This window comes from Chiloscyllium plagiosum, unplaced genomic scaffold, assembly GCF_037043375.1.
Source record: "Chiloscyllium plagiosum isolate Xiang-an unplaced genomic scaffold, Cpla_swu_hap1 HiC_scaffold_19, whole genome shotgun sequence".
In the NCBI taxonomy this organism is placed as follows: domain Eukaryota; kingdom Metazoa; phylum Chordata; class Chondrichthyes; order Orectolobiformes; family Hemiscylliidae; genus Chiloscyllium; species Chiloscyllium plagiosum.
The window spans coordinates 42,736,663-42,754,363 of record NW_028270157.1 but is presented as its reverse complement, the minus strand read 5'-3'; the positions used below and the strand labels follow the sequence as shown (position 1 = coordinate 42,754,363).

Here is a 17,701-nt window from a genome sequence, read left to right as displayed (position 1 = left end):
CTGGATAATTAACATGTGCATTTCTCAAGTTCCTGATTCCTTCTGTGTGAACCAATGCAATTTTCTGGCTGTCATTTCAATTTTCATGTAAGAAGCAATGCATATGTATCTATCTCAGATATCATATCATCCATACCACATAACCTGATTTTTTTCTCCCGCATGTGGAGCATATTAGTCCTCATCATAAAGCATTGAAGTGATTTAGATAACCTCTAACCAGCTCCGTATGCATAGCACATCTCCTTTTTCAACAGAAAGATTCTCATTTAACCCATAGTATGTCTTGTTTTAGCTGATATCAACGTGTGTATTCACAGATTTTTAATGTATTGGCCCCAGACTTGACAGGGGAAAGGTATTCCCATCCCAGTAATTATTTAGTGCCCTCTACTGGCAAATGCACAGAGAAGAAAAACTGAGATCTGTCTGTAATAAATGGTTCAAATTTTCTTTGATAACCTCACACATGAATAATGGTTCATTTGATGAGCTCCAGAATTTTCTTATTGAACTGTGCCCCACATTATTGGTGAAACAAATTTAACATGAGCTGCTGATATACTTAGTAATCTCTTTATATAAAAAAAATTTGTTATTGGACGAACCTTATCCTTTTCTGGCTAGAACATTCAAGCAAATTGTCCAATTCTCAGCACTTCATTATGAGATTGGTGCAATATTGGTGCAATAACCATAGTCTGCCTACAGATGGTCTGAACATATTTAGTAGACGTTATCAAATTTCTTGTAAAATTAAATGACAGGACATTTGTTCCATTAAATTTTCACAGTGTCTTGGAACCTTTGATTGACTTTGTAATAACTTTTAGTGCACTTGTAACCTTGCAATTAATTTAGACTAATGGACTTGTTAAAAACTTCTAAGGGCAGAAACTTCCAGGCCCCTAAGTGGGCAATGGCCAATCTCAGGGAATGCTTCCAAGAGCAGCAACAACCTGAATCCTTAATCCATGAGGTTTAACATTGGACACCCACCAGCCTCACCACATTATCATGACATACTTCTGATTCACTTATAGTTTATCACTTCACTTAAATTTGGAGCATACCAATATCCCTTCTATTGTAGTGCTGCTGCAAGACCACTTTGTGTGCAGGGATGGACAGCCATCTCATGCATCAGAACAGGGTGCACCTCAGGGCTCTTTGTTTGCTCTCTTAATGCTCACTCACTTTTTATTTTCTTGGATGCTCACTGCATCTCTGCTTTGGCTTGTCCTTTTCTTACATTGCTACCTCATTCAGAACTCACAGCTTTACAGTACTTTGTCTTGCCTTCTAGTGCAGAAACAAAGCCATGCAGCTTGTCATTGCTATCAGAAGTGATCAGCCATGGGGGCAAGAATGTTGCTTTATGTCATTGTGCTACATCAATGACACGGCAACAGCGTGTACTTCACACATCTGGCTAGGTCTTAAAGACAAGGGGAGCAGTCCTCAGTCAAATCAAGGGGTTTGCTTGGCACAGTCAGTCAAGGACAATGCTCAATTTCAGTCCAGAGACTTAACTTGGACATCATGGTCGAGAGTGTGATGCTGGAAAAGTACAGCAGGCTAGGCAGCATCCAGGGAGCAGGAGAATCAACGTTTCGGGCATAAGCTCTTCATCTCATCTCTGATCTCTCACATCATTTTCTCCTGCTTAACTTGGACATGGTCAGTTAGCAGCTTGGAGCAGTCAGAGTGAAAAATGACTCTGGCAAGTGGGTCATAGTCTGTCCTGCAAGTCTGGTGTCACCAGTCAGAAGTTTAGCAGTAAGTCAGTCAGGGAACTGCAAGAGATCAGTCATGGATATAGTCACTCATCAGCCTGGGCTGGTCTTCTAAATGGATCAAGGGAGTTAAACTATGGTCAGTCCTGGTGGTCAGTTCACTAAAGTTAAGTTGGGTTCTCAGAGGCCTATTTTAGTGGGCAAGTTGAGAAAATCTGTTGTGGGGATTGGAGGCAGCATGCTGGGGGATGCAATAATTGTGAGGGATTAGGAAGCCAAAATATAAGGGCAGGAAATGATAGTACATTGGAAGATTTGGGTTACTGCAAAAACAAAAGGGTTATTGATGGCCACCATTATCCTTTCTTTAAAAGGGAGATAGTGCATCATGATGGTTGGCATGGCTGAGTTGTCAGTCTAGAGCTCAGGGGTAAGGTTAGGAGGCGAAGACTTAAATGAAAGTGTTGGGTAAGAATGTGTGGAATATCAGAACTGTTGGCGTTGACAGGGAGTGCAAGGACAAAAGAAACATGAAGGTATGGAGGGCCCCTAGGTTACCAGGCAGAGCCTGCCACTCACTCTGTGAAGCGGGACCTGTTTTCCCTCCCACCTTCATCCAAATTGATGATACACAGTGGAATTGAAAAATGGCTGCCACCTCACCTGGATTGAGCAGACTAAGTGTTTTCTTCTGTAGGAGGATGTAGGTTCTACTGTGAGATGTGAGGCCGTCAAAGGGCAATTGCATTAATCAATCACTTATACAGCACAGGTTGAATACATTTTTAGTCATAGAATTCCATATACAAAACACCGTATACAAATTCTGTCCCCATGTAATCTTGACAATTACATTTGTCAATAGAAATTGATCATATTCATCTCTGTAAAGCAGAATTAGTCACAGGCAATTTTAAAAATATTACCTGTGAACCACAATTCACAAAGGCTATCCAACATCTCAAAGGCTGCACAAGGGCACAGCCTGATTTCCTGTCACTTCACCTGCAAGTATTTGACAACATGCTCTTATATGTCATGCTACCTTTTTGGGTGATGTGGGGGATGGGGTACAATGGAACAATGATATCAAAGGCCCAAATACAGACATCCCCAACCCCCATATCGAGGACTATGCTGAACTGTCATTTGTGTGTGACACAAATGATGACAGTTCACTTTATGAAGAAGCTGTTTTGTTTCTGAGATTGAAAGGGTCACTCAGAGCATCCCGTGTGGATCAATTTAAAGCAGGGCTTATCATCACTGTGGCTACAATGCCACCAAGGCACAGAAGATTTGAGGAGGAACAAATATGCCACTAACCTCAGACCAGGTGCAACCTCGAGCTGCTTCCAAATAGCTTCCTTAAGAAAGAGTTGCAGATGAGTGCCCTCTCTAGATATGGAGGTATAGAAGGACCAGAATCCATCATTCTAAATGCAATTTCCTCCAGTTGACGAGACACATTACTGTGCAGACTGAGGATATCATGGAACACTGTCACAGAACTGAAGTAGAAATTGTGGACTGAATGGATGGGCTGCCATCCTGTCCCAGTGGCTATCAAGGTGACAGCTGCCCTACATTTTTATGCAACTGGGACCCAATGCAGAATCTATTTATTCTCAACCCAGAAAAATATCAAAACTGTTGGTGAAAAAATTTGTGCCAGATAACAATGCTTCATTTCATTTCCTGTAATAAGGTCAGAGCTGCAGCCTAAGCTGTAGGCTTTGTCAATTTAGCTGACTTCCCTCAGGTGCAGGATATAATGGATTGTGTACATGTATCATTGAGAGTGCTATATCATAACAGACTTCATCAATAGAAAAGACTTCTATTCAGTAAATGCACAAGTCATTAGACCATACGAAATAGAAACAGGAATAGGCAATTTGGCTCTTAGTCAAGAGTGTGGTGCTGGAAAAGCACAGCAGGTCAGGTAGCATCCCAGGAGAAGAGAATCAACTGATGAAGCCCTGATAAAGGGCTTATGCCTGAAATGTTGATTCTCCTGCTCCTCGGAAGCTGCCTGACCTGCTGTGCTTTTGCAGCATCACACTCCCGACTCTGATCTCCAGCATCTGCAGTCTTCACTTTCTCCCAATCTGGCTCCTCGAGTCTGCTCTGGCATATTTTTCCACATTATACTCTGTTTGCCAACTTTTCGCCAACTTTCTTAACCTATCAATATCTCAATGTAAAAACTGTTTGCTACCCTCTTGCAACTTGCTTTTCGACCTATTTTTGTGGCATCTGCAAATTTGGCTACAGAACATTAGCTTACTTATTCCAAGTCATTGATATATGTTGTAAACAGTTGCAATCCCAGCACTGATCCCTGTGGGTCATCTATAATCACTGGTACTGCATCTGAGAGGCCTGTGCCAAATACCCTGAAAATTGCCTTAATACTTATAACCTTGATAGCTTTCATGTTCCCTTTTCATTTCAAGAGCTGGATGTTGGCAAGAATAGTTACTCAGAGACTCCATGGGAGACTGATTAGCAAGGTTAGATCTCACGGAATACGGGGGGAACTAGCCATTTGGATACAGAACTGGCTCAAAGGTAGAAGACAGAGGGTGGTGGTGGAGGGCTGTTTTTGGACTGGAGGCCTGTGACCAGTGGAGTGCCACAAGGATCGGTGCTGGGTCCTCTACTTTTTCTCATTTACATAAATGATTTGGATGCGAGCATAAGAGGTACAGTTAGTAAGTTTGCAGATGACACCAAAATTGGAGGTGTAGGGGACAGCGAAGAGTGTTACCTCAGATTACAACAGGATCTTGACCAGATGGGCCAATGGGCTGAGAAGTGGCAGATGGAGTTGAATTCAGATAAATGCGAGGTGCTGCATTTTGGAAAGGCAAATCTTAGCAAAAATAAAACACTTAATGGTAAGGTCCTAGGGCGGCATGGTGGCACAGTGGTTAGCACTGCTGCCTCACAGTGTCAGAGACCCGGGTTCAATTCCCGCCTCAGGCGACTGATTGTGTGGAGTTTGCACGTTCTCCCCGTGTCTACGTGGGTTTCCTCCGGGTGCTCCGGTTTCCTCCCACAGTCCAAAGATGTGCAGGTCAGGTGAATTGGCCATGCTAAATTGCTCGAAGTGTTAGGTAAGGGGTAAATGTAGGGGTATGGGTGGGTTGCGCTTCAGCGGGTCGGTGTGGACTTGTTGGGCCGAAGGGCCTGTTTCCACACTGTAATATAATCTAAAAAAATCTAATCTAATCTAGCGAGTGTTGCTGAACAAAGAGACCTTGAAATGTAGGTTCATAGCTCCTTGAAAATGGAGTCGCAGGTAGATAGGATAGTGAAGAAGGCTTTTGGTATGTTTTCCTTTATTGGTCAGAGTATTGAGTACAGGAGTTGGGAGGTCACGTTGTGGCTGTACAGGACATTGGTTAGGTCACTGTTGGAATATTGCGTGCAGTTCTGGTCTCCTTCTTATCGGAAAGATGTTGTGAAATTGAAAGGGTTCAAAAAAGAGTTCCAAGGATGTTGCCAGGGTTGGAGGATTTGAGCTGTAGGGAGAGGCTGAACAGGCTGGGGCTTTTTTCCCTGGAGCGTCGGAGGCTGAGGGGTGACCTTATAGAGGTTTACAAAATCATGAGGGGTATGGATAGGATAAATAGACCAAGCATTTTCCCTGAGGTCAGGGAGTCCAGAACTAGAGGTCATTGGTTTAGGGTGAGAGGGGAAAGATATAAAAGAGACCTAAGGGGCAACTTTTTCACACAGAGGATGTTACGTATATGGAATGAACTGCCAGAGGAAGTGGTGGAGGCTGGTTCAATTGCAACATTTAAGAAGCATTTGGATGGGGATATTAATAGGTAGGGTTTGGAGGGATATGGGCTGGGTGCTGGCAGATAGGACTAGATTGGGTTGAATATCTGGTTGGCATGGACGGGTTGGACTGAAGGGTCTGTTTCCATGCTGTATATCTCTATGACTCTAGTCTACCCGGTGCAACATGACTGATGACTGTTACAGAAGACTTTTAATGAGGTTGTGTATAGATCAAATTCAGCCTATTCTTCCACCAGAGCCAACATAGAGCAGGCGGTAAGCCTGCTAAAGATTAAGTTCTGATGCTGAATTACTGGGGCATCTTGTATCTTTAAGATATAGTGTGCTGCATAATCGTAGCATGCTATGATCTGCACAGCTCCAGTGAAGAGGTGGTGTGATGAATGCTGAAGAGCTGGAAGATCAGCAGTCTTCTAAAGAAGAAGATAAGAACTTTGAGTTGGAGGAACATAATCTGCAGCATGATCGAGCTGTATAGAATCATGTATAGAACAAACCAGATAGGACTTGATTGGTAACTGCTTCCAATAGATTTGATCAGGGTACAGTGAAAATTCCTTAGTTAAAAAATTGTTGTTGTGTTCAAAAGGCAAGCAGTCCCTTTATGTTCCTAAAAGAAAATGTGCCATTTGTTCATCACTTTGGTTGTTGTTCAATAAAAGTTAATATTTTCACCTGTTTGAAGGCTTTCTCACATGTGATGATCTGTCAGTGACATGATGTTATGCTACACTGCGTATTCAGGGAAGTGTAGGACGCCTTTAAACAGAGTTCTAACTTGGGATGGTGTTCAGGATGGGAAGTATGAAGAGGCAATATATTTATGATCGTGAACTTCTATTTGCATTGATGCTTTTCCTTTTCACTTCCCTCCCACTGTTGACCTTATGCACAGCCAGGCTTTTAATGAAGTGCCAGTGGTACAAGTCTCAGGAGACCCCAGCAGCAGTGAGTACATGATGCCATAGAATCATGGTACATGCATAATGAGGTGACTACCAAAACGTTGTGTGAGATACCTCCCTGGAACTCACAAACAGAAACCCTCCATCAAACTCCAAAAAAATTGACACTTAGTCAATTTTTGATAAAATTCAGCCCTCAAGTCAGTTATGGTCAGTGCTTCATACAAAAATCCATTGTTGCAATACTTTCACTCTACTTGTGCACACACCAAATAAAGAATATTGCTCAGACATTCCTAAAGATCTTGCACATCCCAGTGCATGTTGTTCTCACAACACAAGTACCAATCCGGGGTCTTACTTTTAAAAAATTTAACAACATTAAAGCTATTTACCCTAAAATGTCTGTGAACTGCAGTGTACATATAATAGAGCTTTAAGATGATAAGAAATAGGAACAGGAGTAGGCTATTCAGCCCCTTAAGTCTGCTGTGCCAATCAATAAGATAATGGCTGATCCAACATGCCTCATGTCCACTTGATTTCCCGACTGATCAAAAACCTATTTACCTCAGCCTTAAATATATAAAAGAACTCTGTCCCCACAGCTCTCTGTGGTAAGGAATTCCAAATACTCAGAGCCACTGTGAGAAGAAATTCCTCCTCATTTTGGTCTTAAATTGGCAACCCTTTATTTTGAAACTATGGCCTCTGGTTCCAGACTCTGCCATGAGGGGTAACATCATCTCAATGCTTACTCTGTCAAGCCTCTTCAGAATCCGATATGTGCCAATGAGATTGTCTCTCATTCTTCTAAACTCCAGTGAGTAGAGTCCCAATTTGTTTAACCAGCACCTTATACAGTTGCAGTAAGACTTCCTTACACTTATACAAAACACCCCTTGAAGTAAGATGCAACATTCCACTAGTCTTCCTGATTACCTGCTTTGTGTGCTAGCTTTCTGTATTTTATGTACACGTACTCCCACAAGTCCATTTGTTTTGTGGCTTTGTGCAGTTTTTCTCCATTTAAATTGTTCTCTCTTCCAAAATGACAACTTCACATTTTCCTACATTATACTCCATTTGCTAGCTTTTTGCCCACTTAATTAACCTATCAATATCTCTCTGTAAACTGTTTGCATTGGTGTCATCTACAAATATGGCTACAGTACAGTCACTTCTGTAGTGGTAATGCATATATCCAATAACAGCCTGTACATCATACTGTTGTCTTAATGTTATCTACTCTGAATCATTTGTTAAAGTAAAGAAAGAATGTTCATACAGGGCTTCATCATGACCTCAAAGTCTCAGCATGTTTCATAACTAATTATGTATTTTTCAAATATATTATCATGCAGAAAATTGCTTGAGCATGGCCTCAGAAATAGCAATGATAAAAATAAGATCCATCTTAATTGTGTTTGATTTAGTGTAAATGTTGACAAAAAACACTGGAAGATTGACCCTGTCCTTCTTTGATTATTTGGTCGGATCTTTCCCTTCATGCTACATAACAAATCCAGCCTTCATGTAGAGTTTTGTCAGAAAGATAGTATGTCCGGTGTTGGACTGCCAGTAAAGTTCCTTCTAACCTGCATATTCCTTGCAGAAGTAGAAAAAATTAGAGGGAAGGCTGACTGTCAGTCAAAATTATATGCTCAGGAATGAAGGTTGAATCTATGATCCGTGAGTAGAGAGATCAGAAGGCTGTCACTAAACCAAGGATTACACTATTTCATTCAGTTGTCCCTCCAATGTAATATTTGGGTCTTGGGATGAAGATGATGTAATACTCTTAACTCCTAATATTGTTTTTGTGCATTCATTTTAGGGAGTATTTCTCTTCAGTGCTGTTGAAATGACACCACTGACACTTGGGAATTATGTCTACCCCAAGTGGGGACAAGGGATTGGCTGGTTCATGGCACTCTCCTCCATGGTATTTATCCCAGGATACATTGCCTACCTGTTTTGCATCACAAAAGGAACCTTCATACAGGTATGAAATAAAAATCTGCAGTTCAGACTCTGAACATTGGACTTTGCTTACTTTGCTTTGCTTCTCTCTTTATTACAGTAAGCTCAATTAATTCAATCAATTTGAGACCTGTATAAGAATCCTGATAAGTGGTGATGACCCATAGCTGTTGAAGGGATATGAGGGGATAACTATACACAACCATCTGATGAAGGAGCAGCGCTCTGAAAGTTAGTGCTTCCAACTAAACGTGTTGGACTATAACCTGGTTTTGTAGGATTTTTAACTTTGTACATCCCAGTCCAACACTGGCACCTCCAAATCATATATTATTCCTATCAGTTAATTATTTAGTTCTAGCTATCAATCCAGTTGTTTCTTTGTGTTTTTATATTAGTGTATAAATGATTGGAAGCTATGAGCCAATAACTTTCTGGACTGCAAATCATTTTTAGCAGTAAATAAAACAATGCTCCAAAAAGACATTCACTACACAAAAGAACTTATCTGTTCTTATTACATTCAGCGATGTATGTCAGTGTTTTGGCAATTTTAGTATTTTGTTAAAATGCTGAAACATATTTACATTTCTTTGCATGCTGGCCTCAGTATAATGCCAGTTTCTATGCAAAGCCTTAAGGAATTCATTAATGTTTATGTAGGCTCACTCTTTTACCTTGCATCTTTATTTGGAATGGAAACAATGGAAGTTCTGTGAGTAAAGAAGTTCTTAGTTCTGTCTGGCTTTTTTTGTAAAGTTTACAGTTCATTACTGTCATAGTTTTTATTCTGATGCTTTATTAATATTTATTTTCTGAAAGAAAATCAGGAGACTTATTTGAACTCCTTAAGGTTAATTTTGTTCTAAAAGCATATCAAATACAATATTTCAATATACCAGCAAGACTTGCATATCTGACTGTCTTGGCACATCTACACACCAATGACTGTGGACAATTATCTCTGGACATCAGAGCAGAATCTTCCCCTCTGCATATAGGACACCGGCAGCCATGAAGTCTGTACTAGTTTCCAGCCAAGTCACCATTACCCTTAACAGTTATAGTTTCAGCTTGTACCCAGTTGGTTTGAAACATTAGTGAATAAATTGCCCTAACATGTAACAATCAGGCAATTTCTGCATTGGTTAGTATGATGCTATCACATCACTCAATCTCAAGTCTATCCTTGTGTTAAAGAGGTACAACAGCAGAGCCATCATGAAAGATGGGTATTGCAATATTTTCAAATGTGCACACCACCTTCACATTGTTTCCTATTGGATAAAGGGTATGTATTTTAAACAGTTAGAGTTTCACCTTATGTCCGGACTTGATGTGGGCTGACTCTTTATTGAGAGGATTTGTCTGACCTGAAGAGGAAGTGTCACTTCCCATTAAAATCTCAAAAGTAATGTCTGTAATTATTAAAACCAAAGTTTATTTAATATATTTAATCAGTTTTGTATCAATTTATGTGAGAATAATACATCCTAATGATTTTGCTTTTATGAACATTGAGGATTAAGAATTGGCTTCATTACAACTGTTAATGAAAAACTTACTTGCTTTCAGAGTTTACAAGATTCTCTGGTTTAATGTGTTTCTTCTTTTCAAACAGTGTGTATTGATAAATTTTTATCTTTGACTTTTTTAACATCTTGTCTTTCTCTTGTTACTCTAGCGTTTGCAAACAATGACACAGCCCAGGCAAGGGGTCATATTTCACAACAATGGGCTAAAATCCAACTCGTCTCCAAACAGTGGCTATGCTGAGGCTACCGTTTAGTTCTCTATATGTATAAAGGCAAAGCCTTTTTATAAACCCTTTTGGCTTGTTGCACAGTAATCCAGAAGTGTAAATGGATGAAAAAATAGATTAGAGTTTATCTGTCTGAAACAGCTTCTTTTCAAGTTATGAAAGATATATTATCTATTTGATAAGTACTGTCAGATTAAACACTAACATCACCTTTCACACAGTGTAATGTTGTCATGAAAGCCTTCCTCTTTCCTATTATTATCACGAATCTGCTCAACATTGTGAGATTCTGTATTCATCTCTCTCAGAAATGATTATAACGACCAAAGGATTTGAGGACGTTAGGAAATACCATTGTTTTGCCATAACTATCTTGTGATTTTCTAACTGATGTGTCTTTGCAGTAGCTTCTATTAACATTAGTTGGAGTTAACTGTTAACAGATTATTTGTGCCCATTTTAAGATCTAGAATTGTGTATCTCATCAGTAGCTCTTTATATGGTGGGTCCAAATCCTCAATGTAATGTGTTGCCTGGTGCACTATTTTGAAGTTTACTTGATAAAACAAAATGCTGAAAACAATTATTCAGAAAATTTGCTTCTCTACTGACATACATGGCTGTTCCCTGTCATATGTTTTTGGCATAAACAGTTAGACTTTTATGTTATCACTTGTGCAAGGAAGTGTTAGCACACAGATACAGATTGGATCCTGAATATTGAAGTATATATAGCATTTAGGAGGGACAGGGAACTGGGAAAAGGTGGAGACATGACTATTCATTCATGATACAATTAGCATTATCAGGAAGGATAACTTAAATTCAGGAAATCAGGATTTGGATTGAGATGAGAAATGAAAACGGCAAGAAGTGACAGGCTTACTGCCACTGCCCTACCCCACAAATAACCCCAACAGTAACCAAATGCTAAGATGTAATATAAAAGAAGAAATGATTAGAGCTTGTTAGAAAGGATATACAAGAATATTGAATGCAGCCAGAGTGGAAATTATTTTTTATTTTTCCCTGGATTGAAGTAGTGCCAGAGGGTTGAAAAAGGCAAACATTCTGCCTTTGTTTAAAAACGTATATAAAATTGGCTCAGCAATCACAGACCAAGCAGTTTAATGTTAGTGTGGGGAAACTTCTATAAACTGTTACTTGGAATTGAATTAATAGTCACAGAAAAATGTAGATTAATTTGGAAGAGTCAGAATGGATTTGTTAAGGGAAATTCCTGTTTAACTATTTTGCTTGATGTTTTGTTATGGCATATATGGGTTTCTAAAAGGGTGTTAAATACAGTCCCACTCAACAGAGAAAAGTTGATAGAAAAGTTATAGTTGATAGAATAAAAGGAACAGTAGCAATGTGGATACAAAATTGACTTTGGGTTAGAAAACAGAGATTAATGGTCAATGGGTATTTTTCGGTCTGGAAGAAGGTTTTTAGTACTGTTCCCCAGGGCTAGGTATTAGTACCCTTGCTTTTCCTGAAATATCTAAATGACCAGACCTAGGGGACAATTTTAAAATTTGCAGATCTCAGAAACTTTGGAGAATTGGAAACTGTGAAGAGGACATAGACTTCTTGTCCATATGTGGGTGGACAGGTTACAGATGTGTTTCAATGCAGCAATGTGTGAGGTGATATACTTTGGTACAATGAGCATGGGAAGACATTGTAAAGTAAAGGGTACTATTCTAAAGGGTGTATAGGAACAGAGAACCTTGGTGTATAAGCACATAAATCCTTAAAGGTGACAGCCTACAAAGAGAGATCTGTTAATAATAGTGCACTTTGCTTCATAAATAGGGACTTAAAGTTTAAAAAGCAGGCAAATTATGATGATCTTATCCAAGACACTATTTAAACGTCAGCTGGAGTATTGCTCAGATCTGATGCCATGCTGTAGAAAGGATGTGAATACATTGGAAAGTGTATACAATAAATGGTTCCAGGGATGAGAGAATTTATTTATAAAGAAAAATTGGAGAAGTTTGTACTGTTTTCCTTGGAGAGAATAAGGCTAAGAGGAGTTTAAAGAGAAATGTAAAAAATCATGATGTCTGAGTAGACAGGGAGAAACGATTCCTATTCAGAAATGGGTCAAGAAACAGAAGGCACAGTTTTAAAGTATTCTATAATAGAAGCTAATGCGTGGTGAGAAACGTTTTTTTGAACAGCATGTAGTTAGGGTTTGGAATGCATTACCTGGAGGTTTGGTGGAGGGAGGTTCAACAGAGGCATTCATGAGGGCAGTGGGTGATTATTTAAATAAAAACAAGTTTTGGGAGAAAGGTAGGAGAATGGAATTAAGTTATAATGCTCAGATAGCCAGTACAGGCACAATGGGCTGAATAGCCTCATTTTGAACTGTGAATCTTCTATGAAAGGTACTGCAATAATCATGGGGAATTATAAACCAGATGTAGACTTGAAAAGTCAGAGAGACAAAGGTGGTGTGGGTAAAGAGCTCGTGCAAATGTTTTTAGGATAGTTTCTTAGAATAGCACATTCTGGACCCAACCATATGCAATCAGATAGGATGTTTATTAATTAACCTAAGGGGATATTTCAGATTTGTTATATTCCAATATGAAAGAACAATACCAAGAGGAACACCTACTATCCATAGTTCATGAAGAAATTGTTGTCTTCATTGGTCAGAGCATTGACTATAGCAGTTGGGACATCATTTTACCGCTGTACATCACATTATCACTGGTAATGCCACATTTGGGGGACTGTATAAAATTCTGGTCGCCCTGCTATTAGAAAGATGCTAATAAACTAGAAAGGGTGCAAAAAGATTTACAAAGATGTTACCAAGACTGGAGGGTTTAAGTTATAAGAGGCTGAGATGTTTTTCCCTGGAGCAATGGAGGCTGAGGGGTGACCTTTTAGAGGTTTATAAAATTATGATGGGCATAGATAAGGTGAATAGGTGATAAGGTCTTTTCCCCAGGGTAAGGGAATCAAAAACTAGAGGGTGAGAGGGAGATATTTAAAAGTGACTGAGGAGTAACGTTTTCACATAGATGGTGGTGCGTATATGGGACAAACTGTCAGAGGAAGTGATAGAGACAACATTTAGACAGACACATGGATAGGAAAAGTTTAAAGGAATATGGGCAAATGGGACTAGTTCAGTTTAGGAATCCTGGTCGGCATGGACAGGTTGGGCTGGAGGGCCTGTTTCTGTGCTGTATAACTATATGACTCTGTAGTATAAAACTTAAAGAAAAGGCATATAATTTCAAAGATGGATGGCAGGTCGGAAGATTGGATTGGACAGAAATATAACAGACAACAAAGATTAAGACAGAAGTGACTAAAATGCTAATAATGTAGTCAAATAAAGTTAGCCATAAATGTGAAAAGCAGATAGTGACAGATTTTAGAAATATATAAAAAAGGAAAGAGTGAGTATGGGCCTACAGAAAGTAATTCTAGAGAATTAATAATGGAGTATAAGGGGACAGGTGATGAATTGGACAGTATTTTGCCCCAGTTAGTCATTGTAACAAATATACAAACATCCAATAAATAGCTGTACATCAGAAAATGGAAAGGAGAGACAAACTCAAGAAAATTACAATAATCAAGGAAGTGATATTAAAACATCAGAGTTGCAACCTGATGAACTTCATCCAATGTCTTAAAAGAAGGGTCTAGTGAGATAGATAAGTGATGGTTTTCCTTTTCGAAAAGTCCATGATTTGATCAAGGTTCACTTACATTAAAAATAATAAATTTAATTCCTTCATTCAAAAATGGAGGGAGACTAACAGCAGGAAACTACAAGCCAGTTAGTTTAATATCTGCCACAGGAAAAACTTAGAAGGCTTTATTAAAAAATTAAGGAAAGGCACTTGGCAAATTCAGGATAAAGAGGTACAGTAAACATAGTTTTGTGAAAGGGAAATCACAGTTAACTATTTTTGTTTTGGCATTTTTTGAGGAAGTAGCAGGTGCTGTGGATAAAAGGAAGCTGGTAAATTACTATCCTTAAATTTTAATAAGGCATTTGTAAAGTGCCACATCATTGAAGAAAATAAAACCCCTTGGAGTAGAGATTAATATGTTGGCATTAATAGAAGAGATTGGCTAATTATTAGGAAACAGAGAGTAGGTATGAGTGGGTCATTTTCTGGTTGACAACATATAATGAGTCAAGTGACATGGGGAACTTGAACTGTTCATAATATATATGAATGACTTGGATGAAGGGACCAAAGGTACAGCTGCTAAATTTGTTGTTGATGCAAAGATAGGTAGTGAACTGTGGTTGTGGGTATGTTTACTAAGACAGGAAGTTGATTTGCAGACATTTTGTCCCCTGTCAAGTTGACATCTTCAGTGCTTTGAAGCCTCCTGTGAAGCCGGTAGTGCTTAGGTGGTTGGCACAGGATTCCCATTTCCTTGCTCGTTTTAGAGTGTCTCACCCTAGGTGTTCAAGGTTTGAGTAAAAATTTGTGACTTGGCTGCTGGTTGCCATAGTTGTGGGTATGTCCACTGAACTGGGAAGTTGATTTGCAAATATTTTGTCCAGTCTAAGTGACATCTTTAATTCTTTGAAGCCTCCTGTGAAGGTAGGTAGGAAAGTTTGTTGTGAAGGGAACACGAGAACGCTACAAACAATATGGATAGGATTCATGAGCAGGTATCTGAAAAATAGAATTTAATGAGGGAAAATATGAAAATGTCCATTTTGGCAGGAAGAATAAAAAATAATGTATTCCCTGAATGGCGAGAGATTGGAGATCTCTATGGTCTAGAGTGATCTGTATGTTCATGCGAAAGCTTAATATGTAACTACACAAAGTAATTAGAAAAGCTAATAGAATGCTGTTGTGAGGGTAACTGAATATTCCAGTGAGGTGGTTACGCTTTAGTATAATAAGGAATACCATGTATAGTAATGGACACTTTATTTATAGAGGAACATAAAAAAATTGGAAACATTTCAGAAGTGGTTTACTAAACTACAATCTGAAATGGACAGGTTGCACCATGAGACTGAATGGACTAGACTCATAACTGTTGATATTTAAACTTTATTGAATTTGTTGACTTTATTGAATTACATAGGATCCTGATGGGTCTTAACAAGGTAAATATAGAAAGGATGGTGCTTCTTGTCAGAAAATCTAGAACTGAGAGTCACCCATTTAAGACAGATTTAAGATCAAATATCTTCTCACAGTGCCATCAGCTTTACAAACTCTCTTCTTCAAAGGCTGGTGGAAGCAGAGTTGTTGATAAGCAAGAGAGTGAAAAGACGGGGATGCGAAGTAATCAAATCAGCCAAGATATTATTGAATAACAGAGCAGGCTCGAGAGGCCAAACACTCTGTTCCTGCTTCTAATTAGTGCGTCTGTTTGCAGGTTGTGTGTAACATAAATAAATGCATGAAATCAATATATAACATTAAATCAGACCAATTGTTATTTGTTCTACCATACCCAGGAATCTGGGACAGAGTCAGAAAAACTGCAAATGCTGCATGTAAAATAAAAATAATGTTAGAAATACACAGTAGCTCACTTAGCACCTATTTTGACAGACCTTTGCTTATTGCTGGTAGTGAATTTCTATTGGTCAACTTAGGTCAACAATGAACGCTGTCCTGCCACTAAGTCTACTAAACCCAGTCTCGCTGGTAATTTATCTCACTTGCTGCAGTGTAATGATAACAAAAGGAAAGAATTTGTTGTGAAATGTTTTTGATTTTCTGATGATGTTCATAGCACTAAATAATAGTTTATTTTCTTTTAGTTCTACATCTGTGAGTAATAATCATTCTGTGTAGGGTACTGCATGAGACTTAATGATCAATCCATATAACTTGCTGTATAATGGCCAATAGCTCTCTCATTGTAGTTGAATGCATGAAAGTTTCATGCCTCCTTATGTGGTTTGATGTTATAGTAGTTTAGGCTGCGATCAGCTTTGGCTTATTCATCTTTGTAATTGAATATATATGTGTAAAGGGAAAGAAAATAAATACATCATTAACATGGCAGTCTGAGATCAGTGTGTTTTTAACTCTGCAAGCCTTTGGAACTGAACTTTAAGGCAAAACATAGCAGTAAATCGTGAAAAGAAATTCCTTTATCACATAAATATTTACAATTAAGAGATCATGTGAATCAAAATACATTTAAAAAGGCAAAATGGAACAGGGAACTTCTCATTACATAAATAGCAAACAGGGAAATTTGGTGATGAAAATAGCAGATAGTTGGACAAAGTAAATCATAAAATCATGCCATGGTAACAGGCCATTGGCCCAACAAGTCCACAACAACTGTCCAAAGAGTATCCCACCCAGACCTATTCCCCGACCCCTAATAATCTACATTTCCCTGACTAATGCACCCAATCTACATATCCCTAGTCACATTGGGCAATTTAGCATGGCCAATTCACCCAACCTGCACATCTTTGGATTGTGGGTGGAAACTAGAGCACCCAAAGGAAACTAACTCAGACACTGGGAGAATGTGCAAACTCCACACAGACAGTCGCCCGAGGCTGGAATCGAATGCGGATCCCTGGTGTTGTGACGCAGCAGTGCTAGCCAATGTGCCACTGTGCCAATCTAAAAAATTAGAGTGTCAGTTTAGAAGAAGTAACTTGTTCATACACAAGAAAGGATATTCTATTAACAATCAGGAAACAGAAAAACTTGCTTGGAAACAATATAAAATGACTAATAAATTTAGCCTTATGCTTATAACCAGAAAATAGATAGGCTGTTACATGACAGGGATGTTAACAAGAAGTTTGTGGAGTTTTGTTTGACTCACTTTAGCTGTCAGGGAGAAATGTGTTAGAACTTGGATAAATGGATAAAGTCTGGGATAAGGCAAACTGCACATCCAGTGGGAGTGGTAGCTTAATGAGTTGGATGCTTTAACTTGTTCCATTTTCTATTGCCTCCACGTGTTTTGAAAGCCTTATAAGATCCCACATTTCTTGTTTGATATGTGCTGAATTGACAACTTGGCCGCGACATCAGCAGAGGATTAGATTTTATTGTCACGTGTACCCAACTTTAGGAGTACAGGAATACAGTGTCACCACTCTCCAGCGCCACCTTAGAATACAATAGTGAGAATTAAAAACAAGAGCCAAAATTAACAAAACAGAAACAAAGTAAAAGAAAAAATCCAAATCACCATTGTCAATACCTGCTGCTATGAATGTTGAGTCAGGATCACCAATGCCACCCTTTGAACTAATGCTGACATCAGAGCCATTAGCGATGGTGATGCTGCCGTCTTAAGTGCTGCGCTTGGCCCACCACATTGAAGTCACCACACATTCTGCTGCCATCTCTTGCCGCTGGGACCACACTTGCTGCCGTCACTGATGCTGCCAGTTCCACCACAGCCGAGGTCCCCCAAGTGCATAGGTAAGAGAGAACTGTAGAGGAAAGAAAGAAAAGAAAGAGGAAGAGAAATAAATGGAAAAAAGCAATGGA

The 17,701-nt window shown here is 39.0% G+C and overlaps 1 protein-coding gene across 2 annotated transcripts in view; it reads left to right on the top strand.

The window, feature by feature from the left end:
• The window catches only part of LOC122559629 (sodium- and chloride-dependent GABA transporter 1-like), a 72,892-nt gene extending 56,657 nt beyond the window's left edge, over positions 1-16,235 (top strand). For both annotated transcript variants that reach the window (XM_043709425.2, XM_043709427.2), the window contains 2 exons: positions 8,298-8,465; positions 10,128-16,235. In XM_043709425.2, coding sequence (XP_043565360.1) covers positions 8,298-8,465; positions 10,128-10,232 — 273 coding nt within the window. In that variant the 3' untranslated portion in view covers positions 10,233-16,235. The remainder of the gene's footprint in view (positions 1-8,297; positions 8,466-10,127) is intronic.
• Positions 16,236-17,701: the final 1,466 nt, after the last annotated feature.